We start from the raw sequence: 27,640 nt of genomic DNA, 5'->3' as shown, positions 1-27,640 counted from the left end.
AAACTGCCTTGACACTGCAGTTGGCTGTCACACCTGTGCACCAAAGCTTCCCACAGAAACAGAACACTACCGATGTTTCTGCATTGGCGTTTTTGATGTGTGGGCACCTCATTGGGTGCTGGCAACACGCTATATGCTGTGCTTCCTGCATTTGCTCCTGCACCTTCTACATTACTAATTATCTTCGTTATTAAAAGAAAGAAACTACAGTATGCAAGTGAAACAGTTAACCAAGCCATGTCAGCTGGGGGTCAGAACTAGGGATTATCAAGATAATCAACTTCAATTCTCAAGTTACACAAAAAGATGACTTTCCATCATCCACTACAACTAGGAGTGCGAAGAAGAAAGACGGCAGAAGCTGACAGTCAGCATTTTAAAAGAGCCTACTCAAAAGACCCTTTTTCCACAAACACACAAAATGCTTCTTTCTCATTCTTCTCCATACCACCAAAATTAATGATTAATGAAAATTACCTGTTGCAGAGAATTCTTCCTCCATGTCCTCCTTCGAGCTCATTTTCCACGTATTGCCATTTTCACAAGGCTTTAACAATGAAGAACTGCCAGCTTGGTGAAAAGAAGTTTGGGGTGGTTGGGATTTTTTTTGTAAATGACCATTGTTTAACAAGTTACAAGAGCTTTGGCTGTCATGGGTTGGCACTGTATTCTTCACCAACAAACACCAGGCAAGTTGGCAAACTAAGAAGGATGGTATTTGTTATCAAGGCCCTAATTTTTGCATGAACAGAACATACCACACAGACACATCCACAGTGGTTTAAGTATTTGTTAAAATGAATTTCACACCAAGTCCAGGAGGCTTTAAGCCACTTTAATATTAGAATTTCTGAATTATATGTTGGTCACAAAATATGAAAGATCTCACCTACTATAATTTGTACATTTCATATGTGACATACCAGAGCAATTAAAGCCTAAAAGGAGTTTACCAAAGCACAGATCAAAGACATGCCCAAAGTTTCTGTAGACACCACAACACAAAACAAACAGGAATAAGGTTTGAGTGGAAAAAAGCAGCAAGAAAAACACCTTCATCTACCCCATTCAGAAACTGTGAATATACTTCGCCTTTTTTGCTTAAATCTGATTAGAAACAAAAAAACCTAAACACCCTTAAACTACTCAATAAAGAAGAGTTGTGTCTTATCCTGAGAGAAGCCCAAGAATCAAGAAAATTATCTTCCAGTATATTTAACAGGAATATCTAATTTGTACACTACAAAAGGGAACTTGTGAAGATGTCTTAGATAAGATCGCTAGGGAATTTGGCATTTGTGTTTGTCACAAAAGTCTAAAAGTCACCTTTGAGACTTTTCCTTGCAGCCACTAAAAGAAATCTACTTAAAATTGGGATATCACAACAAGGCAGTTACCCAAAACCAAGACTGGACTTAATTTAAGAGCTGATAATAGTGAAGACTAACTGCCAAGATTTAGAAATTAACATTTAAAACAACTTGGTGACTTTTACACTGTTTTATGCAAAGCAACTACTAAGTACTTGCTTTGCATGAAAGTATCACAGGCACAGAGAGTGCAACTCCACCAAATCCTAGCTCCTCAGAATTAGCAGCTCTCTACAAGACTTCTACTCAAATATTAAGAGAATAAATCTACCTCTGAGGTTCTTATGATCATATTAATGTTGAGTCAGATATTGTGATGCAAAAGAATTAAGTGAAGCCAAGCAATTAGAAAGCATGTAGAAGCTTGAGCAATTTAAGAGCAGTGACAGTTTCACTGTTGACTCCAAATTCTCAGCCTAGTTTCTAAAACCATGACCCACAGAAGGAATTAAAGAAATACATAAAAATGCCTGACACCAGCCTCTCACATTCAGTAGGTTCCAAAATTAAATATATTCTAGCAGTATCCTGTACTACACTTCTCAATCTTACATCATTTTACCACGTCATCAACAAATCCATTCACTCTTCTGAGGGACAGCCTAATTCCTTGCCCCTCTAATCCCAAAGCTAAAATAGCATGACAGCAGTTTAAGATTCAAGACTTCCAAGCTGAATCCAACTATGACAACAATTTATTGAACGTTCACAATTACACAATTTTCACAACTTCAGCTCTGCTTATGCATTTTTGTAGTCAAAGCTGTGGAAGAGTCCCACCACATATTTCATAGCCATCATCTTGTCTGTCCAAAAGTCCAGTATAGTACCTGAAAGCTGGAAACCATTTCATTTCTGGCATCTGGGCACCTTGTGTGTGAACATTCAGTCGTCCACATGTGCAACAGAAGGAATTAAATAGGTTACAAATGAGAAAGTAATTCTTACAGGTTATCCAGAAAAGCAAGGGATGACAGAAAAAAATAAGGAAAGAAAAGGCAAAGAAGAACATAGAAGCAGCAGTAATGGTACCACCTAAGTCGCACAGACCACAGGTGTGACAGTAAAGGACTCAGGCATTCAGTTGGAATTTCAGTTGTGCTATCCTGCTCTTTCTAGTAAAATTTCTTATTAAAATGGGTAATTTCTAATTATTAAAACTCCAACAGCTAGAACTGCCATCATATATTGAATTCACAGAATGGCATGGGTCATGAAAGTAACACAGAACATGGTCTTTACCAAATAAATTTTGCAATGATATGTTAGCAAAGAACAAGCAGTATTTTTATGGGAGAGTATCCACCATTGGTTTCTTTAGTTCTTTAGTCAGCCAGAAACCAGGCACATATTACAGCAATGGCTTATAGTTATTTTCTCCTGAACCTCTGAACACAAGATATATCTACAGAAGCAAACTATGAAATTTATGTGTTGACCTTAAATCTTGGTATTTAGTTAGCATTTCCTATGAGCTGTTGCACCTTAATGCAAAAATGTACACATTTTTCAACTCTAAATTTGCCAAGGGATTGCTAACATGTTCTCCTCTATTTTTTATTCACATACACAAATATTATCCAAATGTAAATTCTACAAGAGTTGAAAAAACCTGAGAAGCATGTTTTTAATGGCCCAGATAATGTAATATCTGAAGTGGCAAATGCTTTAGAAGGTGTACTAATCTTTTCTCTTTTAAAAAATAATCTTTAAGAGCTAGAGAAAATGGACCAGTTTCATTTGGGGTTAAAAATATTTTTTACAGCTGTATTTAGTTAACACTTAGTTGTCCAATCAATTTATGGTTTCGTTTTGAGGAGGCAGAGGCATTTTCCACTTTCTGGCAGCCCCAGTTTTCAAGAGGATACAATTATCCAGCATGATACATCCACAACTCCTCAGCATCCCTGTTACAATTCCACCTAGCTGTTTAAGACCAACAAGATAAGTCTGCCAACATACTCTTCCATTCCACCTTCATCTTTGGTTACAGTCTCCATTCTGGGACTACAGCATAAACCATGCTCTCTACTATACCTGTTGCCAAGTGTAATCATCATCCCTTGAAGCTTTGGTAAATTTTGCCCCCAATACTTTGTTACACTTCTTGGAAGGTTTACTAGAATTCTGATAAACCACTGAACTTGACTCAGTGCTCAGTTTTTATGTATGATCTTAACTGAAAGGCAAAACTAGAAAGGTACAAGGGACAGGTCTTATGGCTGTTAATATTCTAACTCAATATCTCACCTGCATGCTAACCAACAGCAAACATCAAGAAAAGCTACAAACATTTTGTAGTCAAAAAGGGCACTGCTGGGGGAAAAAAAAAAGCTTGTTTTAACTTACCTTTGTAAGGAGAAGATTGGAAGTTTTAAATGTGCTACCCCCAAAGTAGCCTAAATTTGTTAATCCTGACTCTAAAGAAAACACTGTGACCTTCAGAACTGAAGGAACTCAAAAAAAGATTAATACCTAATTCTTCAATGTGGCATTTAAATTGCACGCATCAGAGATAATGAACCAAGGCAAATGGGATTGCAGGATTTGGGATTACAGCAGAGATCAAGTCAGGTTAAAGCTGTTGCAGCATTGTGGCACTGTTGTTCTTTGCAGAGTTTATGCAGAGTTAAGTGTTACACTTCCCTTTGCCACACTTAAATAAAAAGCCTTATTACAAATACCTTATTTTGGATACATTTATTCAATTTGTTCATAACAAAAGTAGTGATGATTCTTTAAAAGATTCTTCCCTCTCAGATGTACATCAGGTTCTACCACATCCCCCTTCAGGATGCAGGAGGCAAAAAAGACTATATACAAGTCTTAGGAAAAGCCTGCAGTTTACTCCTTAGTCACCACCTAATCCAGTCATGGCTCTGCTCAAGCTCTGTCAGTCATTTTAAGGGAAGCCACTTGTCCTCTGGCTGGCAGTTGGCCAGTCACTTCTGCTATGCTTTATTTAAATCCTCCACTGTCCACGGGTCTCCTCCAAAATGAGATATTAATGGCTTAAGGCCATCACAGTCAAGTAGCTATTCTAGGATATCACAGGGAAGCCCTAAACCAACGAAGCAAGAAGCAAACCTGAAATTAGAGATAGCTACTGTTGCCAAAGCCTCTACCAGACAGGAAAACTGAAGGAATAAAGAGCGTAATTGTAAGAGGATTCAGTCTTTAGCTTTAATAGGCCTTTGGCTTTATTAGTATTAAAGGAAATGGAAATAAAAAGTGCGTCTAGTCAAATAGATTAAAACCATTCATTTTAAATTTTTATGTTTTGAATTTGAAGTGCTCAGGATGGAAAATCAATCCTTGAAGTCTGTCCAGTTATAGAAGGGATTATATTATTTATATTGATATACATAAATGCCATAGCTTTTCCTATTTGAACTCAGTTACAATTGCAGAGCTTTCAGAAAAAAATCTCAACTCACATGATCCTGAAGGTATGATAGAAGTACTTGGTTTAATCACACATCTATACATACACACACACACACTATTTACTCATCTGCAGATAAACTAAAGGGTCTCCAAGAAAAAAAGTTGTCACCTAAATCAGAATGAGACATAAGGACCCAGCAGAAACACCAAAAAAACAGTTTGTAAAACTGCTTAAGAACACATGATCAAAGATGGAAAACAGTTTTACTGCAAAGTCCTCTTCCTGAATTTGGAAGAGAAAGGAGCCATCAAGTCAGAGCACACTGATAATACCATTCCCTAGGTGTATGTCTATCCCCACAAATCATCTTACACAAGTTTCATGTAGACATACTAAAAACCTAAAGGATAACTGGATTGCTTTAAACAACATAACTCAATTGTTACATTTGTAATGTGTGAATATTAAAGTCTTCTATTCTATGACCTCCCTGACAGAGTTTGCAACGTCAGGTAGGAAGATAATTAACAGTGCTGGAGACAAGCATAGTGAAGTTTTTAAAACAAGGTGAGACAGAGAAAAAGACTGTACCACATTTAGAAAATTTACTATCTTGTTATCTGAAGGAGAAAAACAAAACCTCATATGTACAAGAAACCATAAGTTCTCATACAAAAAAGAGCTCTCACTGAAAAAACTTGCATAAGCAATCTGTAAATAAAACTTGAGAGAAAAACAGTCACAGGAACAAAAGTATTAACTTTATGAGCTAAGGTACAATTCCCTGTGTGGTATTAGACAATTTCACTTTTGGCAGCTCACAGCTACTAATCTTTAGAGGCAACAACCCAGTCTACTTATGCAATCACTACAGAGTTGGCATTTCTAAAGCTTGCATCACTCTTAAAAATTCTCAGAACCCTGTAATTTTAAGTGCATAAATGAATAATGAACTCTCCAAAAGCCAAGGAGAGGAGTTTCCCAGAAAGATTCTGAAGCAACTCAACCATTAGTAGGGGAACAATAAAGTTCTGCCACCGCTAAATCAAAGTAAATTCTGATGCAATTAAGAGTTCACATTCGAAAGTCTTTGGGGTAAGACAGGTTGGTCCTCCATTCCTTCTAGAGGAGTCACAAAAAAATTTTCAAGACACTAATTTATTTGTTCCACTTAGGTTAACATATTGGTTTCACCTACAAAACCTCTTACTAGGTTTACTACATAAGCCTCTTCACTGAAGTTTATTCAGTTCCCTTAGCTAAAGAAGAGGCCACAGCAGCCTTCCTTCTCAACTTTAAAGCTAATTGCAATAAAGTTTCCCATCAGTCCACGCCAGGACTGTGCCATTACACTGACAAAATTTCACACTAGTGAAAATGAAAAGACCATGCTGTCCAACCAGAAAATTTGTAATCAAAGCGCAGAACAAGGTAGAAGATACAGAGAAGACTGCAACAGATTAAAGGACAAATTTAAAAAAAAAAAAAAAACAACATAAATCTTTGCACATAACAAAAGTGGAGTTGAAGAGTTTTAGAGAACATTTCAAAGAATGCAGTTTTGTTTGTAAGTATATACTGCAAAAGTTTATAATAACCGGTATGGAAGAAAGCATAAAACATGACTGAGGATTATAACAAGTGACTAAAGTGTCAGGGGATTATCAAGAGTTAAGGGTCAACATCTTAATAACAAAGAAATGACATCAACTTACACTTAATAGGATACTAAAGGGAAACAAAAAGTCTATTACATTACTGATGGATATAAATTGGGTATCAGCTACTTATGATCTTCTCTGATTTAATCACTTCATTCATAAACAGGAATTGTTTCCCTTCACTGGTGAATATGAACAGAGAAGATCCAAGCAACTGCAAACTGTAAATTGTGTCATGCTTGTATGAAAGAACAACAACTTCAGATCTGGAAAAGTAGAGTAACATACAGAACAAAGGAAACAAAACTTCATTCAAAACATTAAGCCAAAGTATGCAAAAGCATCACTGAGAACCTGGAGGGACTATGAACAAAGTCACACAGTTTTCACCAGTAATTAAAACAGATTATACTATTATTCGGCATCTGTCAAATGAAGAAAGACAAAACTACCCAAGAGTCAAACCACACATTTTACAGGTAAAATATTCAGTAGGCAATTAAAGCTCTTTCAGCTTCTCCTTTTCTCTGCAATGATTTTGAGATAAAACAGTTTTTGTCCCAAGTACCTTCCCAGAAAACAATGTTCAAAACTTCCACTCCCAACACAAAGCAATAAAACAGTGGTCCAGCAGAACTGAGAATTAATCACTGGCTGACCTACATAGAAATAGGAACAGAACAGTTACTTTACAAGAAGATACTAACTTGACCTCAAGCCATATTGAAATGTAATTTGGTATATATAGGTATACTCTCATGAGGCTGCTTTCAATTACGCCAATTTAATTCTCAGCACTTCCAGGTACTATAAAACCAAAAAGAACCAGGGAGCTTCAGCAAACAGCTCTCTGGAACAATCCCAGTAAAAACTCTGCCAAGTCAGTCAGCAGTTCAATACCTCCCTGCAAAATTAACAGTCAAAAAAATTAATGATATTCTCTGCAATACTTCAGTCAAGCATTCTTGCCACTAGATTGATAAGGGGTGTCAAAGGTAGGCTTTCTTTTCTCTGTATTGTTTTTTAAACATGCTTTAGTATGTTGTGGAAATTACTGTCACTTAAAGGTATAGTACTTGTATTGTGCTTGCAAAATTAAACTTACTTTTGAAATAATTTTCAAAAAGGTAAAGGCAAGTGTTATCAACATCTATAGAATCAAAAACTCTACCTCTTAAAAATATGATTTGTGACACTCCAAATACAAAAAAGTGAGTGAAACTAAGGGTGGCCCAGTCTTCTGAAATTTCTAAACTTCCTGATTTTGCTTGTACGCAGATCAGATATAATACTGGAAGCCATAACTCTACAGGCAAGAAGAAAAACGATAATCATTAGATCAGCTTCACACTACTACTCTTCAGCAACACTCTGAGCATTAGAAAGGAGTAATAATACTTCTCTTTGCAAAGGGTTTTCCAAAAGCAGAAAAGGAGCTATAGTAGTCACAGAACCCTCAGCAGAGAAAACAAACCTCCTCCCTAACTTCTGCAAGAAATGGCTACAGGCCTGCTTGTGACTGATCAGATATATCTCACATACGTATCAGGCTGAGGCAAATATGAAAGATGAGAACCTAGCTACAAATGAAATGGAGCATGTTATCCTCTGACAGCAACCGACAAACATACAAATTAATGTATTTGTTCCCAACATATCTGGTAAAGGTCCCTCGCCACAAACTGTTCACCAACTTGTGCAAGCGAAGAATAGGAGATCAGTATCAGTTAGAAATTATGTTTAGAAGGCTTCATTTTTTCAGGGGGTTTAGACATAGCAGATTCACTGTACTGCTGCAAGTGGTGTTTGTAGAGGGGAAAGAAAATAGCAAAGATATATTCTAGAAATGAAGAAATGAAGGTAACAGATTATACTGCATCATGTAACAGTATTATACTACTTAGAGTAAAAGACTATACTACAGTTGAGTATAATTCCCTATTCACAGAAGTAGGTTGGAAATACTCAAGAACAATGTGACCAGCTCATCTTTCTCTACCAACTGATTATACTAAGTTTTTAGATTTTAATAGCATATTTCAGTGATGGGTTAACCACAATGCTTAAGGCTTTGGGAACAGTTGCACAGATATTTTTAAATAGATATGAGAAGGCCTGGAGGAAAAAGAAAGCTGATGCAGCTCTACTGCATACAACAGTCTACTACTAACAGAGTTAAAAGACTCAAACAGGGAAGTTTAAGTACCAATGCAGGGTATTTGAGTAGGCAAGTTTAAGTACCAATTCAGAGAATATCACCAATTCACATAGGCTATACCACAAGGACTTAAAAGACTCAGGAAAGTCACACAGGCCAGTGTCCAGTACTTGATCAAATGATCTAACGGTACAGAAACAGGTTGCAGAAATAGATGCTGTCACCAGCCTTTCTTCCCATTTAAGAAACTTATAAACAGTTTAATACCACTTAGTGCTAAAAAGGGAAATCTGAGTTTGAAAGAAGGGAGATAAGCATCTTACAGCTGCCCAACAAGAGAGAAAATGGAAGCAATACAGTAAAAAAAATTTGAAAGTAAAAGTAGACAATTACTAAAACATCACTCAGGATCTGTCTCAAAAGAGGCTGAAGAACATTGCAAAGAATTGTGTAAAGGACGTGTATCTGATAACAGAAAAGACAGTTCAAAAAATGGGATTTAATTTCACAAACTGACAAGAACAGAAAATAATGAAGGAGGCAAAGATGCAGAACTGGGCAACATGCAAATCAAAGGAATAAGCAGACCATGATGAAGGGGAATTGCTGCATAGATACAGAATCTGAAAAATAGAGATTGCATTCCAGTATTTTTAACCATCTCTAATAGTTAATGCTAATCTTCATACTTAGTTCTGGTTTGGTTTTTTTTTCAAAAGGAAAATAATTTCATCAGAACTTACACCTGTCAGCTATTAAATTGAGACATTTTAACAAGCTCTGGTTTAGTTCATACCACTCAAGGACTCATCAAGAATTCAGTAACGAATAAAGATGAGTCATACGGTTTGAAAACAGACCCTACCATCACTGTGATCCAATACAGGGGGATCAAAACCACTGTAATTAAGATATCAAGAATTTTACAAAACATTAAACAGGTCTTCTGGGCATTACCAGCTTCCATTCTAAGTGAATACCTAGAATTTCCAGCAAATTAGGAATTTATTTGCTGAAAAAGATGCACTACAAATTTCTAGTCTTCCAATTATCATTATCATAGACTTCCCGATCAAAGGAAAGCAAAATGAAACAGTAAAACACAGAAAAATACCACACTACTTTCAATTAAGGTTTTCACTGCTATGAAATATTCCAAAACCTTGAAACAGTTTTCTTTTTTGTGACCTGTGTCATGGAGAAAATACTGGGTTGTTTTTTTTAAAATCGTAACACTGAAGTAATGTTCATTCAGGAGTTGGTTATAGGACATAATATTCAAATGCAAGTAAAAAGATCTAATATTTTAGGTTAAGTTCTTCAGGGCAGAAACTAACTTGTTTCTTATATTTATGTACAGGAATGCAAATATTTACATTCAGTATCAAATAGAGACATCTAGCACTTGCTACAAGCTAATAAAGAGTACTCAAAAGATTAAATTAGAATTTAAACCCAGTTTCAGTAGCTTATAAACAATCATATGTCAAATGTTTGAAGAATTATCCAAAATCTCATTTACTTACAGATGTTAGCATTATTTTTGGTAAACATTAACAGCACTTGCTAAAGAAAAGATTCCTTCATCCTGTCAGAAATCAAAGCTTGTTAATTGCTATAACTAGCAATACAATTGAAAACAGCTGTTACAAATTTTTGTAAGTTGTAAATGTACATAAAAGCAACCATAAAAGTACACACAGAGCAGCATTAGAAAAATTACTGCTATTTATAGGGTCCACGGGTCCCAAAATAAGTCAAGTAGATGCACCCCTGCAGAGCCCCAGTGACTTCCAGTAATAATTACCAGTTGCTCTGGAGGCTCACAAGGAAGTCATCCTAGTCCAAGGCACAGTCCAAGTAACTGCATCCACCCCCCAAAGACTGACAAACATGCGTGTATACACAGTTTGCCCACAGAACCACAGGTTACCATCTTTCTCCTACTTCCCATCTTACCTCTTCATAGGTTATACTTTCAAAAATGTACTGCTTGCACACCTTAAAGGCAGCACATAATATGTATACATTTGTAAGCCAGTTTGTAATACGAACTGCAAATCAAAGAACACTTCTAATTTTAAAGTGTTTTAACTGCTCTTTGTGAGATGCTGGGTAACATGGATTGACTTTACAAAACATTTATGACACTGCACAGATGCTAAACAATACCTCTGAGAAAGCAGCCAACAAAACTATAGCTAAACACCACCCGCTCTCTCACTATCTTCCCAATTTTTCTGGAATCTTTAGCTGCTCTACCCCCGCTACAGAGCATTACAGGACATCATTACATAGAATGCCTAAACCTTAAACCACCATCTTCTACTTCGCCTCAATTTGAGTCCCTTTTACTCATGAGACTTTTTGTTTTCCCACCAAAAAAGGGAATTTGGCCACCTTCTAGCTCAGTGTTCATTTTTTCAAGGCCTCTCAAAAGAGAATTTTCCAGAATTGAACTCTGGCAAACTCAGCTGCACCAACACTAGAGTTGCACTCCAACATTCAAGACTACACACGATTAAAACTTATTAACCTTTCCTATTTTATAAATTACATTTGTCACTAATCTGATTTTTCAACACACTGTCTGAAATAAATGACACCAGCGGTACCCAATGCAAATACTTTAATCTTATTAGTAAAATAACCAAACCTAGTGTTTTGAATAAAGTATTTCAGGAAAGCTAACATCATTTTTATGAGAAACCCTGAAAACGTTTATGTAAGGAACAGGTAATTTGCTAGATACCCCTATGAAGAACTGTGATTAGAGTGCTAAGATAATCAGCTATAAAAATCAAGTCTATTTATTCATATGGCATTTTTTGTTGTTGCTGTTTAGAAGTTAGCCTATTTGTCATTATTTTTTTCCTAGACTTGCTAGCAGATCTACATGCAAATCAAGCTTTTATCTGAGAAATCTGTGAAGTGTTCCTTCAGTATTAATAACAAAATTGACTCATGACTGCTCAGATACCAAGGTGCTAAGCCTGTTAAGCAGTGGCTCAATACTAAATTAAACTTCCCCAAGGGAACATCGTTACATACACAACACCCAAAAAAACTGCTCCGACATCATGCTTACAAGGTACATGAAACATTCTTCATAAGCTCAGGCCTAAAGTCATATCCATGGAGTTTATTTTACAAAAAACCTCCTTTTAAAGTCCCCTCTGCTAGCCACAGTACCATTGAGCAGGGGGAATTCAAGCAACTTCTTTCAACTTCAGTGATGCTATTCAGAACCCACACAGCAGCGAAACAGCAGTTGTTTTGTTTTTCACTACCTATTACAAAAAAACCCAAAACACCTGATAAACGAACACAGAGAAGCTATTTACAGAGTGACAATGGAGAAGGGGTAGAAAATGAGTACTGTAGCTGAGGTCTTCCTTCCCAAAGTTTCCAGCTGCTTAAAATAGAGTTAAAAGCCTCCATATTTGTCACAGATATACAAGCAGAGGAAAATAAGTTCCACAGCATTTAAAGATGATCCTAAGATGATATTCTTGTGAGAATCACAGCTGAATCCACTTTTCTAGTAGCTGCGTTTCTTCCCAGAAACATATGAACCCTGGCCTTCATTTCTGGGCTTCCTGTCTGTTACCCCATCCCTTCCACTCCTGCCCCTCCCAAATTCTGACTGAAGTTCTTTAACTAACAAATGTCTTCCTATATTTTTTAATTCCTACTTTACCTAACTTAGACAATGATATAAAGTGTTTGTGAACTTCAAGCTGACTGCATAAGCTTTTTAAAGTAGGCACAGTATCAGTTTACTGGGGGAGTTCCGGTTCTTTGCCTTAACAGTCTGCTTAAAAATGTCCATCAACACAGACTTCACAAATATCCACCTGAGTGTATAATAACTGGCACAACCTGTTTACAGCTTGGAAGCCAAGATTTTTATTGGCAGTTCATGAGCAATGCTGTCCTTTAATCCAAAGCATTTGAAGGGTTTCTGAGACTTCTTTAATGCAGTTAAGGATTATTATTTATATCGCTAGGGATTCTTCCTTAATTGTGGAACAGAGTATCAATAGCAGGGCCAACCGACTGTCATGTTACAAGCAAGTCAGATATAGTCTCCAGCCTGTTTTACACCATCTACAGTTTTCCCAAGCAGTTAAAAGTAACAATGTACTTGTGGCTGTGCTAGGTACAGACTAAAAAGCAATATATAAAACATTTTAATGGTCTTGCTGTTTGTGGAAAAGGCCTAATAAAGTACAGTTGCCAAATTAAATTTTCTAGCTACACATTTAGTAAGTTACATAAAATGTCAAGATTAAATTTTCCTATTTAAAAGAACCATCACTCCAAAAATTACTTCACTTGAAAGATGTTTTATTCTTAGACACACCTGAAACTTTAAAAAAAACCCCACCTCTCCACAGACTTCTGCCATTCAAACTATATAGAACAAACCTGAATAGGAAGACAAGCCATAATTTAAGTTTAACCCTGGTTAAATTTACCGCAATATTCAGTATTACTAAGGAAATATAGTAATTCGCAGAGTGACCAAAATAATCTAGTTACGTCATACGGCAAGCAGAATATATTGCTTCTCGCCCTGTACTTAAATCACTACGAAATCATGAATTTCAAGTCATTTAAGCTCCCTGATCACTGATCCAGGGAAACAGCGTGAAAACATTCCCAAAATACTTCAACTGGTATACTGAAATATCTATCTATTCAACATTAAAAGATGTTGGTCCATATCCAAAGTCTGTCCCACTTCATTCAGCACATTAAGGCAATCTTTGTAGCAGATCTTTCTCAAACTGTTGGTGTCAAGATTACTATAGGCCACTGACACCTAAGAAATTGAGTAGCATTTATGGGATATAAACAGTCTGTTTCCAGGTCTAATCTCTAAGTCACTTAAGTGTCTAACACAATGCTACAAAGATGTTGAAAGAAAGTACTGTATGATCAAGCTTTCAGCCACTACACAGCATCACAAGCCTTAAGCCAAATGGACAACGCACAGCATGTTTTCTAGTGGCTGTATTCCATCTCCATCAGCCCCAAGACCTCAAAATTCATAGCAGTTAATTTGATTTAGACTTATTTATTTTCAGAGCTACAAACACATTATCCATTTCCGACATGACACACTTATGTTAACTTCTAAACAATAAGAAGGGTCTTGGGTAAGTTATTACCACGCCATGATCTCAATTTTTTTCATTTGTAGAACAAGGACAGTATTTACCAGCTTCACAAGAGCACAGCAAGATAAGCTCTTACGGTCTTTGGGAAAGAAAGAACATGTTTAAGTAATTTATATAATCAAGTCAGCCAATAAAATTCTTACAGTTTCCAGGAGTTCCAACTTTTTTTCTGGTTTAATTAACAGGGGCATGCAAGTAAAACAAGATACTTATTTTCTTACAATATCCTGCTCAGAAGGTTCCAACTGCGTAACCTTTAAGCATAAGCACTTTTCAGTCCTCTCCTTTGATGTAGATCCATGCCTCTCATCATTCCTTCCCCATCACTTCAATCTTTACTCCCCCAGCCTTGCAGTGTTCGCTCCTCCAGAAGCAGAGGAGTTTGATCGTGACAAGGACATCACACAGTAGCACCTTCCCTATTTCTGCTGATGATTCTGGCAAAGTAGCAGCATGTAGGAAGCATGGGAACAGCCAGCCCCCTTTGCCCCTGTGGTCTTTCTGTAGGGAACACACAGGAATAAACAAGCTTAGGAAAAGAGAAAAACATATAAGCCAGAAGCAGGAAAGGATGGAAAATAGGGAAATGTGTCACTAAATGAATTGGCTGCTAATCAACAGAGAACAGCACAGTGTAATTTTTCTCCCAATTAGAAGATACTACCCAAAGCAGGGAGAACAGGCTTCGGAGGAAAGAGGAGGGGCAAGGAAATCCAGAGCAAATTGCTTTCAAGAAGTCATATAGTAGCTCAAATCACAGATAAATTTTCCCTATGAACACAACTTTTGGTCACCATTTCATATAACTAAACTGAAGTCTTAACAGCATCATGCTCAACTACCATTCAGACTTGCAACATTTTAGGAGAGGATACAATTTTCTTTAAGGAAACTCAGATAAACACAGACTATAAGAAAAGAGAGAACATAAGAATTCTGTTACTAGCAGGGAAATCAAAGCCATTTTGAAAAATCTTATGGAGGTGTAATTTATGAATTACAGAAGAAGAACACTATTAAGCATACCTACAATTAAAAAAGTTACTCCTTCAGCAACACTGCCAGATGAGCACTGATTCAACACCCAGCTACAAGAAAGCTGTAAGATCTTCATTGCTAGAATCATTGCTTCTTGAAAGTATATTATGTCAATCAAAACTGATAAATAATTTTCTTATAGAAACCTGCCTATAACTTAACTTTTTGTATGTCTTTCTGACATACAAAAATGAGGGAAATGAGGTGGCAGAAGCAGACCAAGAAATGGTTTGGCGCCAAAATGTGCGTTTCTGCCTCATTTCTTTCCTCAGAAATAGCAGAATTACTGAAGCCTCCTTTTCGGGCACTGATCAACAGAATATATTCTCATCTCCTTTATGATATGAACAACTCAATTTAGATGTTATTAATCACACTCCCTTAAAGCTCCCTTTTTAGTGCTAAGTCAGATGAATATTCTGAAGTTCCTGAGGCATGCCCACCACAACCCATTTTCCCTTCAACTACTCAATTTTCATTCCTCCTGTTAAATGAATAGTTTAACCATATAAAGACAGAATTCTACTTCTCCTGCAGAAATAGTGAAAAAATACACTTTTTAAGTCTTTCCTCCTCCATCAACAGGATCTGTGCTCCTTTGAAGATCACAAAGTAAACTTACATATTCAAATTGGCATCTAAACTATGCCTCTGAAAATTACTTCCAAAATAAAATACTTTATTAAACAAATTGGCTTAAATAAGCCTACCAAATACTTCTGAATACCTACACATGAGCTTCACAGTTTGAGTCCTAGACCAGTTATTCCACCTGTGGCAGAAGACCACTAGCAGGCTGTAAAACCTAAGACAGACCATGTGAGTGCCTCTCAGTTCCTGCCACCTGTTACAAAACTTAACTGACTATTCAGATGTTTGTAATGATAGCAGTGAAATTATGATTTGGTAATGGAGTAACTATTTTTTTTCTTCAGCTAAGAACCAACTTATTTAATACCCTCCTTGCTAAATAGTAAAAAAGTAAATAGTAAACAACGATTCAAGATGGTCTTCTGGGGTTTTGCTTTACTGCAAAAAAAAAAAGTTTTGGTGGTTCTTGGTTTCACTAATTTAGAACCACTGTTAGATCAGCTTCAGCTGGAGAAAACACACCAGAAGCACCACTCCTCAAATAAAGTAAGTCAAAACAACTGACTAGAGACTAGCTAAGATGGGTGCACTACATACCATGGTTTGGGTGACTCCTGTGGAGTTGTGTGTCTTCTGTCCTACAACAACAAAGCTCAAAAGCTGGATATGAACCAGAGCACAGACCATCCCAAGAAAATAGAATTTATCTATCCAAACCCAAGATTGTTTAATAGCATCTATCTGTGCTATTTACCTTCGCCTAGAAAATACTACTCATAGGAAAAACTTGCTAAGTCAACTCTGACAGAAATAGCCTATCAACATTACTTCTAGCATTATGTAATGGACTCATCATCTTATGCTCTGCCCAATAGATTATTTTAGAACTGGCTATACCAAAACATCCAGAACTACATTCTTTAACTTACTAGATGTTTATGTTTTATCTTAAGCTACCTACTATGAACACAACAATACATTCACCTCTTTCTTCACTATAACTGTCAGCTCTCTGGTCCTGTAGGAACACAAAAAGAAGTGTTACCCCAACCTGTGAAAAAGAATTGCTCTGTTCTTTTATAGGTTGAAACAAGGTCTACTCCTTCATTAAAAGTGAACACTGTCAGTGAAAACATCCAGAGGGTGACAGTAAAAAGAACAGCAACTTAAATGAAATGGGGTTTTTTTAATGTTTATCAGCTGTTTAGTTTTAGCTTGGTTTTCAGACTACGAGGCACCTAAGATCAGGTGTTATCAGAATCAGTGTACTGATATGGCTACAGTGAAAACTCCCCTGGTGTTGTTTATGTGAGCAAGCAAACACCTTTACTGGTAGAGATAATATCCAGCATACCTTTTTGCCAGCATCTGCATTTACACATTGCAGTTGATCATAACCAAATACTGGTCAAGAAGCCAGAAAGTAATAACCCACATGATTATACCATCAACAGATGCTAGGACAGCTTTAGTTACAACAGAATGGAGAAAAAAAAAGTTAATCGTACATGAAAATTAGGGTAACTACAGGTCACTAACACCCACGTGGGCATCGTGGTTAAATAACATTTTCTTTCCTTTTATGCCTGTTAACATACCTCATCAGGCAAGTCTTTGAGAACAAAATTTTCACAGAAGACCCAACTAATGGCAGTATGAGCACAACTGTTGTGTGGAAGCCGATCACTGATCATCTATATATTCACAGCAATTAGCAGTATTGCAACCACAGCATAATTCCTCATAATAACTTTTTTCTTCTTAAGTCTCAACTTCTTTAATACCTTCTTCTCGAAATACAAGCCTTCTTTTCTCAGTCTTAATGTACTTCAAGACTGCGTGAAGGCATTCAGTAAACAGATTTAGCCCCTAATTGAAACCAAACCTTTATACATTTCAAAATATTTCTCCAAACACACATCTAACAGACATTAAAGTGTACACGCAAAGCCGGCCTGAGCATAGCACATCAGTTTCTGCTACAACTTTATTTTTTAAAAGAAGGACTGCAATCCCCTGCTTAAAAAACAAACGGAAACCCATTTTCGGCCCCCAGGCCCTGTGAGGTCCAATGTGAAATGTGATAAACAGCTGGCCTTGCTCTTAAAGGGTTAAGCACGAAAAAGGTTAAACCACTTGTATTTCTCCAGCTGTAAAACCAAAATATTGCCAGAGTCTTCCTGCAGCCAGGGTACTGGATAATTTAGGCTAAAATAAATGTTTATTAAAAAAGGGCGTTGATTTCTTGGCAGCGGTGAAAAGCAGGAGACACCCCTAGTGTCGACGTAAAATACTACAGGACTCCATACTGTATCTCTGAGTTAATTTTACGGCAATAAAAGGGAAATTTAAATCGTCATGATTTAAAAAACAGAGCGACTGTAATACACACACCTGGACATACCGCATACCTTCCCTCCTGCAGGCTCAAACCCCACATGCCTACCATATTTGAAGTGTCAGCTTTCTGACCCCGGACCAATTAAAAGTATACATTATCTAGCCCGTCTCCCTGCCATGGGCTACGTGCATTATAGCTTTCCGGTCTGCACATGAACAGAAAATCGCTGCTGCACCAAGGGCGGGGGTGGGGGGGGGAACCCTATTGAGATTGCAAAACAACCCCCACCAGACATCGCTACCAAAATGCCGGGCTTGCTCAGGGCGCTGCTGATACATCTGGAAAACAGATGAAGCGCAGGCCGGGGAAGGCGAACCCCCGGACTGAGGGGAAGGGGGAGGCGAGGGAGCGCGTTTGGGGACGGGGGTGAGGTGAGGGGGTGCCAGAGAGCGAGGCGGGGGGGGGGAGAGAAAGGGAAGGGCCGGACCCGATGAGCGCTGCCGGGGCGGCGAGGCGGGGGGGGGGGGGGGGGGGGGGGTGTGAGGCGGCGAAGGGAGTAGGCGGGGAGGCAGCGGGGCGCACGGGGGCGAGGCGGTGGCCGTGGGCGGCGGAGGGGAAATGGGGGGACGTGCCTGCCCCGGGGGAAAGGCGCGGGGCGGCCACAGCGGTGGCCCTGATGGAGGGAGGGGGAAGCCCAGCGAGGCACTCGCCCGCGGGAGGACGTGGACGGCCCGGGGGCGGGAGGCGGAGGAGACGGGTCAGAGGCAGGGCAGCAGCAGCGAGGCGGAGCGGCGGTCGGGCCGGGCCACGGGGCCGTTGCCTCGCCCCCTACCCCCGCGGCCAGGCCCGGTCTGGAATATTCCGGCGGGGCGGGAGCGGGGGGCTCTGTGGGGAGGAGAAAGGAGGGAGGGTCCTCACCATGGCGGCGGGTGGGCGTCAGGCGTCTCCCCCGCAGCTGAATCCACCGAGCCCCGGCCTACGCTGTGCGTGTTCGGCGTCGCCGCCGCCGCGCCCCGGGCCCGCCGCTGCCGCCGGCTCCGGTTCCCCTCACTGCGGCAGTGGCTCGCGCTGACCCGCAACGGCGCGGAGGGAGGGAGGGAAGGAGGGAGGGGGCGCAAGCGGCGCTAACGCTCGGGAGCGGGGGCGGAGCCTCCCACATCCGGGCACCCGCCGCGCCGAGCACCGCCCCCGCGGGGGCGGGGCGAGGCCGTGACGTCACCCACCGGGGCGGGGGAGGGAAGGGAGAGGAGGGGAGAACAAAATGGCGGCGGGGGGAGGGCAGGTAGGTGGGAGGGGTTGTGGCAGTGGCCGATCTGCTGTATATTAAGAGCAAGGGTAAGGCCGTGTAAAAGGTGGGAGTATCGGCCGAGGATCCTCTCTACTGCTAGGAGGTTCTTTTTGTAAGGTCTTGGATGTTGAGTGTTACCACAAGATAGGCCTGTGCTTGCTCCCTTAGGCCTCTCTCAAGGAAAGGTTCCTACTGGTCCTCTGAGAGCTGCTGGCTGTTGTTATCCTACACGCCCTCTGGTCTCCTTTAGCCACTTTTTAAGCTGTACTCTTAGAGCTTGTGCTTCTCTAGCTTCATTGTTCCTTATGTTACTTCAGTTCTCTGTAAAAGAAAAAATCTAGGCAGAGAGAAAGCTCAGCACAGGTGGGCCTTTAGAAGCATGGCTCTGAGTGGTGCTGCCTTTCCTCGTGTTCTGGCTGTTACTTTCATCAGGTTTTTAATCTTACATTGCAAGAGCCTATCCAGGCTGGAAGGAGCTCGGTACTTAACAGATTTTAGGGTATTGTGTTTCAGTAGTGTTAATAGTTAATTACACAAAACAGGAGCAAGTGTGCTCTGATGAGACAATTCTTGAAAGTGTTTACATGTATGTTTTGTGGTTGATGCTTTGTACCCTGGATAGTTTACATAAAATGACCGATAGAGATGGATGCAAATGAAGATGAAAGATGTAGTCTTAGTAGCCCCTTTGAGGCAAGATTTAGGGCAATGCAACTGATTGCATAAGCATGGCTGACCCTCAGGGAGTGATCTCTATATATTGTAAAGTTTGAAGTAGGCCAGATGACACCTTTAAAAACCTCTGTGAAGGGTAAAGTAAAACAGTGAGTAAAGATGGCTTGATTTCACCTTCCCTTTACTGGTTTTGCCCTTCTTTCTGTGCTCTCTCTGCTGAATATGTTTATTTTGGAGCACCATGACACAGCACATAACACTGTGACAAATGAAGTGGTGATGTGAAAATAATAATTACATATAAAATATTGTTGTGTTAATACTGCCAAAGAGAAGATTCAGTACCATGCTGATGTTGTTTTTCAGGCATTTGCTATTTGGCTCACAATAGCTAGACACTTTGCCAGGGAAATGCAGATCAATCCTGCCAAGTTCAAGGTGAATGACAACCTAACTTAGGGAGAAGGGAAGACTGGATTATTACTTTAAAACCAGGTTAATTTTTTAGGACGTAGCTGAGCATGCGCTTTCCAGTCTAAAATGGTAATTTCCTCTCCTTTCAGCTTCTTCTGGAAAAAGAACTACCTCGTCACTGTTGCCCTGTTTGTGGGAATGTAAGGTGGCCTAAGGTTAGCAAAGGTCACCTTAAGAATTCCTGGAGAAATCTGGAATCTTGAAATCAAATGCCAATGCAAAAATGCTAAGAGGAATGGAGAATCTCCTATGTTGTAACCTTGTCAGGAAACTAGTTAAATAAAGGGTGACCATGAAGTTCAAGAACAGATTAGAAGTTCTCATCTAAAAGACTGAAGCAAAGCATGGCAATAAATGTGCAGTTCTTAGAAATTGTTAATGACTGACAAAGGTTCTGTTTGGAAACTGATACTCGGCATGCGTTTGTATCTGCAGAAGGGTGAACTTGGCCAGGAAGAACGAAGACTGGATTAGGGAGATTATGTAGAAAAATCTAGCAAAAATAATTAAATGAAAAACACAGTGATGAGTGAAAGTAAGTGATGGCGAACAAAAGGTACTTTGCACTAGAAGAAAGCAAAACAAACACCAATGCATGACTGTAAACTGAGTTAATAGAAAATCAGCATAAAAGGCCTTGCTGGTAAGAACCTGGGCCTGGCCACAGTGAGAGGTTATGTGTCATAAAGTGGTTTGATCCAGGAAAGAAATTTCCTGCCTGTTCTTATTAACATATACAGGTGGCTAGGACAGCTGCTCTTTTTGGGGAGAAAAAAATTTGAGTTGCTAGGATGTCTAGGAATAAAACATTTCTAGATTTCACTGAGAACTAGTATTAAAACTGACTGGATCCTAGCCAAAAAAATAAAAATAATAATAACTTCAGATCTCCAAAAGAAAAATAAATTTTGCTGTAAAACAGTTGTGCTGCTTACCTCTCTCTCTACAGCGTTATTTAGCTGATGCATGATCTGGAGTAAAATCAGCTAAATGAAGCTGAATATGGTTAGAATTTCTATTGCATAATGTAATGGGACTAAAATAAACAGAAATGAGGAATACAATACCTTAATTGTTACCTTTTTAAGTTCCAAGTAGAGACAGCCAAGAACTTAGGAAAATATAATTTTTGTCTTGTAATACAGTTATGTCACTGCTAGTAGTTTTGAACCTCTAGATACAGTACAAAGATGAGCTAATTCATTTTTAATTCCTTTTTCTATTGTGCAAATGTTTTATATCTAATGGATAAAAGAAGTTTAAAATACAAGATAGCATTTGTTAGTGTGTAGATAAGAGTCTGTAGAAAACCAGGACTTGGAGTTAACACTTTGCATTATATTATCTGTACTTCTGACTAGTATTTCTGCAATTACCAATATTTGAATGTGTTTTTTAGAGTTAAGTTTCAGACAACACAGTATTTTGTCAGTTTCTGGTTTCAGTAAAGCTACTCTGCATCATAATTATAGCCATTCAAACTAGGATAAATTGTATCTTCATGTAATTGCAATGTGGTTTAGCTACAGATAAATAAACAGGTATGTAAACTCTGTACCTGTTTGTGTTCTTCAATGTTATTAACCTAATGATGTGGCTTGCACAGTGCTTGACCTAATGTCTGGAAAACAGTTTCTGTGCTCCTGCTTATGTGTCTGGACTCTGGCTGCAGTAATTTTCATAGCATGCTTCTTTTAAAGTGCTATTTGTGATGCTTTGTCTCTAAGTTTTGGTGTTTTTTAATATGGCACGTGTCTTTGATCCCCAAAGCATATCCTTCTTTGTCTTGCCTTGTGCTGGTCTTCACATAAACATCCCTTACTCACAAATGTAGATGGAAGCAATTTATACGGCGCATTTCCCTCTCTGTTAACCTAGGTTGAGGGCTGCCACATAATTAAATAATCTTCTGCCCTGACCCTTAACAGGCTGTAAGCAGCTTTTCCCAGCAAAGCAGGTAAACTCTTGGGATGGTGCAGTAAAGCGTGAAAATACATGATTTTTAAGCATATGTGTATTCTCATGGGCTCTAGTAGTGTTTTATACAAATAAGTAAACTCTTATTCTTCTCTAATGTTCTAGAAGGAAAAAAGGAAAGCCACCTTTTATGAACTGGCTTTGAGAGAAAGTGCTCTCTTCTACAGTGGGTGGGGAAGCTGTATTTTATCAGCAAAAAAGGAAGCCTTTTTAGATGGAAATTAAAACTGTCCTTTCTCAGCATGTTTGGATTGCCCTGTTAGTGCAGGTCCTGAACTCTAACATCTGTAAAACCAATGCACCATATTTATTCATCTCGTTTCATTTGTAATAACAGGTAGAATAATAAGCAAATCTAAATATACAATACTGACTAGAACTGACAAATGGTTGGAAAGATAAAGTGCCTCTCATTGTATCTCTCTTACACCTACATCTGTCTTTTCAGTTGAAACAAATCAAAGGGAGTTTGCCCTTATTTTCTTACATATTTGTGAGAGCGTGTATAAATTGCCAAGGTTTGGGAGGAGAGGGAGATGACACTTTTCAGATGCAGTGAGACCCAGCTGAAAAAACTGGGCAAATGAAAGGGTTAGGAATGCAGAGGAACACTGCTCTCTTTACCTAGAAAATGAGGAACAGGACTCTCCTTAAGACCAGAAGAAAGGCACGAGCCACAGAAGCCTTGTGAAGCTGTAGGTTAATAGCTGATTTTTGGTCACCCGTTGGTTCATTCTGCATCACTGCAGGATGCTGGATTTCAAACTGCTAGAGCAAGTGCAGATGTATAGTTGTCTCTAGCATATGTGCATTTACTGAAACAGTGGTTATAAATGCCTCTCATCTGAGAATCATGCTGCCCAAGGTGCTGTGAATTAAATGTCCTGACAGTAGGATTATTTCTTCGGGTACCCTTTTCAGCTCTTGGTGGTAATTAACAGCCTCCAAGGATTTGAAGCCACAGATTGAAAATCCCTGCATGAAACTTTCTTTTTCTTAACTAGGTTATGAAGAGTGGTTTTCTGATTTCCAAGACTTACTGCCAGTTCTGGCTAGGATAAACTGGGGATAAAAATGCTTTCTGTATCTCTGACCCTGTGCCTGTAATTGTTTCACTATATCAGATAGCTCTCTGCAGAACAAATATATGGAAACAATTTGCAAGAAAGATTGAGACTAAAAGGTTACATTTTTCTTGAGACTCTGCTGTTTGCATAATAATTTCATGTAGTGATCTTATTTGCCTAGCAGCTGATAAGATTTCTTGATGGCATCCAGCTGTAGCTACGGTTGGTGTAATTGGCTGCTTTTTTCTGAAGACATTTGTTCTGGGGAACTCTGATAAGAGCTGTGGGCTGACTGCTCAAAGACCTTGCAACAGCTGGAGGTAAGTGCTGCGAGCAGGAGTACAGAGTTTCATTTTTTCACTGATGTGCTTGTCTACCACCATTGTAAAGGCTTAGTGCTTTTGTTTAACTCTGCTAGAGATGCATGTATAGGTCTGACTTGTGAAGTTCTTATCTTCCTCCAGTAACTGATTAGGCAGTAGAGATTGGCCTGCACAGGATATTAATGAGCTGTTAATGTATGTAGCGATCTTGTGGAAACAATCACTTGAATTATTTTAAGGTGGTATGTGTTTTATCACTGGTCATGTGTTGGCTGACTGTTTCAGGTTCTGGCCAGTACAAATTCTGAAGGTGATGACTCAGGCAGCAAACTAGACCAATAGTTTAATAGTGAAACAACAGAGTCTGAACTGAAGCAATGCCAAAAGGTCTTAATTTGTTGTGGGGTTTTTTTTCTTGTGGTAGAGAGAAACCTGGGAAATTGTTTGATTGTTGATCCCCGAAACAGTTCGCATTGGGGACAGATTTTGAATACCAGTAAGTAACCTGACTCTCTCAAAACTAATCAACATAGATGCCGTTGTCATGTGGAGTACCTTTGACCATATGAGTATGTGTTGTGGGGAGTTTAATGAATGTAGTGTGAAGTTCTGTGTCTATTAACCCTTTTTGTTATCATGGAAGAGAAGAATAATTGCATTAACAAATGCTGTCTGTGGTGTGATATGGTAAATCGCATCCATCTTAGCTGTGCATTTTTCCATTGCTTTGATGGCCATGATCTCAGTGCTCATGTAATCTGTTTTCATTTACAGGGCTGTCAGCTGTGTGAAAAAATAAGTAGCTTGTTAAGAGCTTTCAAGAGAAACATAATGCAGCATGATCACATGTATTCATGTAAATGTTCCAGGCTGCCTCAGCTGAGGAGATGAGACCGCGCTGAGGTATGCACTGTGTATGTGTGAATCTCCACTCTGTGCCTCTGTTCCATGCAGAGATTTTCTTGGGAGTGTATATTGAGGACTGTGTGTTTGTAGTTTCAATTTGAGAAATAGGAGGGAGTATAACCCCATAGGCCAACTAGGTCTGTTTGCCACAGGATGTGATTTTTTTTTTTTTTTTTTTTTTTTTGCCACAGGAATTCAGACATGCATCTAAGAACTTCCCAGGAACTAATTTGGTGTTCATACTACCTGTATTTTTATAGCTGTGACAGATTTTACTACTTTAGACGTGGTGAAACTGGTTTTGGTGATGCTCTTTTCTTGAGGAGCAAAGCACCTAGTTATCAACTGTGCCTGTCTCTCAGTGTTTGGATCATTGGATACTGCCTTTTTCTTACCCTGGTAGTCTTCAGATATTCTGGATCTGCAGCACAGGACTAGAAAATTGTCTCAGCTCTTTGGTGGTGGGCAAAGATTTTGTCCTGCTTTGCTGTGTTCAGTAGAAGAGTGGAGTTACTCTCATGCTGCTGGATGGGGGTTCTGTGTTTTGCTGCCATAAAACAGGTTCAGGTCCTGAATCCAAAGTGTTTGGACACTTTAGGTTTTATCCTTTCATCCTGATGCCAGAAGGGATAGACTGCCACTGAATGCCTGGTCTTCACACTTCTGGCACAGTATGGTCACCTAAGGAATCATAAAAAGATTTAGCTTCCTGATTTAGCTAAATAAAAAGATTTAGCTTTCCTTAGAGAAAGAGTAGTTAAAAGGCTGCAACTTTCTTTGTGCAGAGTCATTACAGCTGCTGGCAGCTCTTGCCTTGCACAGAGATTAAAGAATCCCTTACAGGAGTTAAAATTTAGCTGGATTTGCTGTTAATCTGTGCTATTCTGAGATTTTGTGTGATTTAAGTCTTTGGGTGTTCATGTTGCAAGAGACTGCCTAATTAAAAGGGGCGCTTGCCAGGGATGGGGTGCAGCTTGTTACCGTGGTACGCTGTAAGTCATGATGCTTCTGCCTTCTACCTGTTTGGCAAAGTACCATCCACTTTCTGGTGTGGAATGGCTTTATAACTCCAGTGGATTTAATATTAACTTCTGATATTCGGATCAATCTGATATTCTGATCAATCATGCTGTTGTTGAATTCTCCCACAAGAAAAAATGGAGATTTTCCTTTCTGGAAGGACCTGCAGAGTTTCCAGAGGAGATTTCAAAAGTCAGAATGAAGGCATTTGCTCATATTTTCATATCAGACTCTCCCTGCACCCTCCCCCCGCCCCATCTCCCAGCAGAGAAAAGGTATACATAATGAAAGGTGAAGTTCCTAAGTAAATACCATGAAATTTTAGGTTAGTCATACAGTACTATTTTTCATTCCTCTGTCAATAGGGAAGAATTCTGCTCTCTGGAAACTGTGCGCTTTATTTTGCAGCCTGCTTCGCACACTGAAAATAACTTCAGATTTTGTACTGTGAAGTGCTACCACTGGAATTTTACTACAGCCCAAACATTTTTACCACTGGCTGATAATCTCAAATGTGCTGTCCCTAGTTTAAGCGGCATATATCATACAACGAGATACTCCAGGCTGTCCTCAGTGTGAAATCTAGTTACAGAAAACCCACTCCTATAAGCATTGTCTGTGGCAGGAAGAATAAGACCAGTAGTGATTCTAATGCCTTTCAGCGGGTGGGGAACTCAACAGAACACTTTGTGTCTTGGGTGCATGAGCTTATGCAAAAATAACCAAATAGCGGTTTAAGAGAACAGTATCACACAAAAAAGAACAGTGCAGATTATTCATTATCAGGATAATACTAATGACATGAGACTATTTGTGTTGAAGTTTTTTCCACAGTAATATGATTTTTTTCAACTTTATCTTTTGCCATTCAGCTGAAGTTATTATGTGACTCTTTCTTCTTTCTTAGGGATAGCTGGTAAAATTGTAATGGAGAGGTACTTCACAATGCCATGAGAGCTCTGTAATGCATGTAATCTTGGTATTAAAAAAAAAAAAATGGAAACTTTAGTGTTGTAATAAGTATGTTACCTCTGAGTAATGCTACAGCTGCGTGGATTGAAACTGGACGAAGATTTACTGAGGTGTATACAGTTCTGCTGGACTCCCTCTTCCCAAGGTGACAGCAGCCTGTGGATGAGGCAGTACTGCCATTCTGACAAACCTTCTTAGTGTAGTTGCAGTCAGTGTCTTTTTCCTGTTATAACTCTTGCCAATTTTGGACTAGAATAAACAACACTGTAGTGGCTTTTTGGTCAACGTAATTTGCAGTTTTCTGGCTGACTTGTGCTCACAGGAGTATTTTGCTACCTTCCTGTTGCTAACCAGCAGAGCTAAAAGTGTAGGACATGTCTGGGAAATGTTTATGTTCTGGCCCTCTTGCAAATAGAAACCATTCTGAGAAACACCCTCGTGGCATGGTGAGGCAATGTGCTGCTTACTGATTTTGGCATATGAATGGCATATGATTTTGGCATATTCTTTTGGCAAAGAATAAACACAGGTCATCAATACTGTCTTGCCCTGCTGGATGTGGACTCTCCAGCTCTAGCGATACTTTGAGCAAGACTTCAGTAGCAAGAACTGAAAGCTTTCATTCCCTGTGTCTGCATCCTGTAATCAGACCCTGCAATGAAGGGGACTAAGTACCTCAGTACCAGGGAATACATACCCAGTCTTCTGATGATCAAATACAGTGGCAGTTAGTACTGGCTTTAGTTTAGGGTCAGGGAAGAGAGAAGGACTGCTGTTAGGGAGAAGGAGAAGCACATGTGTCATCCTCTTGGGAGTGAGCCCATTTCTCCCTCTGCTGACCAGGACAGTCTTGATCGATAGCATGTCAGATGTACCCACATCTGGTACAGTGACAGAATTTGTCCCGTGTGTATGGAGGCTTCCTCTTTTTCTCAGATTCATAAATGGAGATTTACCTTTTATATTGAACAACCTGCAGCCCTTCTTGTGTGGGCTGTTAGGTTTGGTTTTTTTTTAAAGCACTGCTGTTCTGAGTGCAATAAATGAGCCTATTTTAGATTAATTCTCCTGGGAAATAATTTCCAGTATAACCTGGTTGTCAACACTCAGAAACCTTTGGATATAGCCGAAAACCGTTTGTTGCAAACCTTGGGAAGTCAGAGTCTTTGAAATAGTTACGTGGAGTAGGCAGTGTTTTAAAAATA

The 27,640-nt window shown here is 39.2% G+C and overlaps 1 protein-coding gene and 1 long non-coding RNA gene across 2 annotated transcripts in view; one reads left to right on the top strand and one right to left on the bottom strand.

The window, feature by feature from the left end:
- The window catches only part of PPP3R1 (protein phosphatase 3 regulatory subunit B, alpha), a 40,628-nt gene extending 21,724 nt beyond the window's left edge, over positions 1–18,904 (bottom strand). The window contains exon 1 of the mRNA XM_074817270.1: positions 18,652–18,904. Within this exon, the coding sequence (XP_074673371.1) occupies positions 18,652–18,654 (3 nt within the window). The 5' untranslated portion in view covers positions 18,655–18,904. The remainder of the gene's footprint in view (positions 1–18,651) is intronic.
- A 209-nt stretch (positions 18,905–19,113) lies between these two features.
- LOC141920479 (uncharacterized) lies at positions 19,114–26,057 on the top strand. The gene is made up of 5 exons (XR_012622352.1): positions 19,114–20,705; positions 23,399–23,534; positions 23,962–24,033; positions 24,312–24,440; positions 24,635–26,057. It is a non-coding gene; the product is annotated as an uncharacterized LOC141920479 (long non-coding RNA).
- Positions 26,058–27,640: the final 1,583 nt, after the last annotated feature.

Source organism: Strix aluco, chromosome 3, assembly GCF_031877795.1.
Source record: "Strix aluco isolate bStrAlu1 chromosome 3, bStrAlu1.hap1, whole genome shotgun sequence".
NCBI lineage: Eukaryota > Metazoa > Chordata > Aves > Strigiformes > Strigidae > Strix > Strix aluco.
Note: the sequence above shows the minus strand (reverse complement) of the source record. Positions and strands in the feature narration are given on the sequence as shown.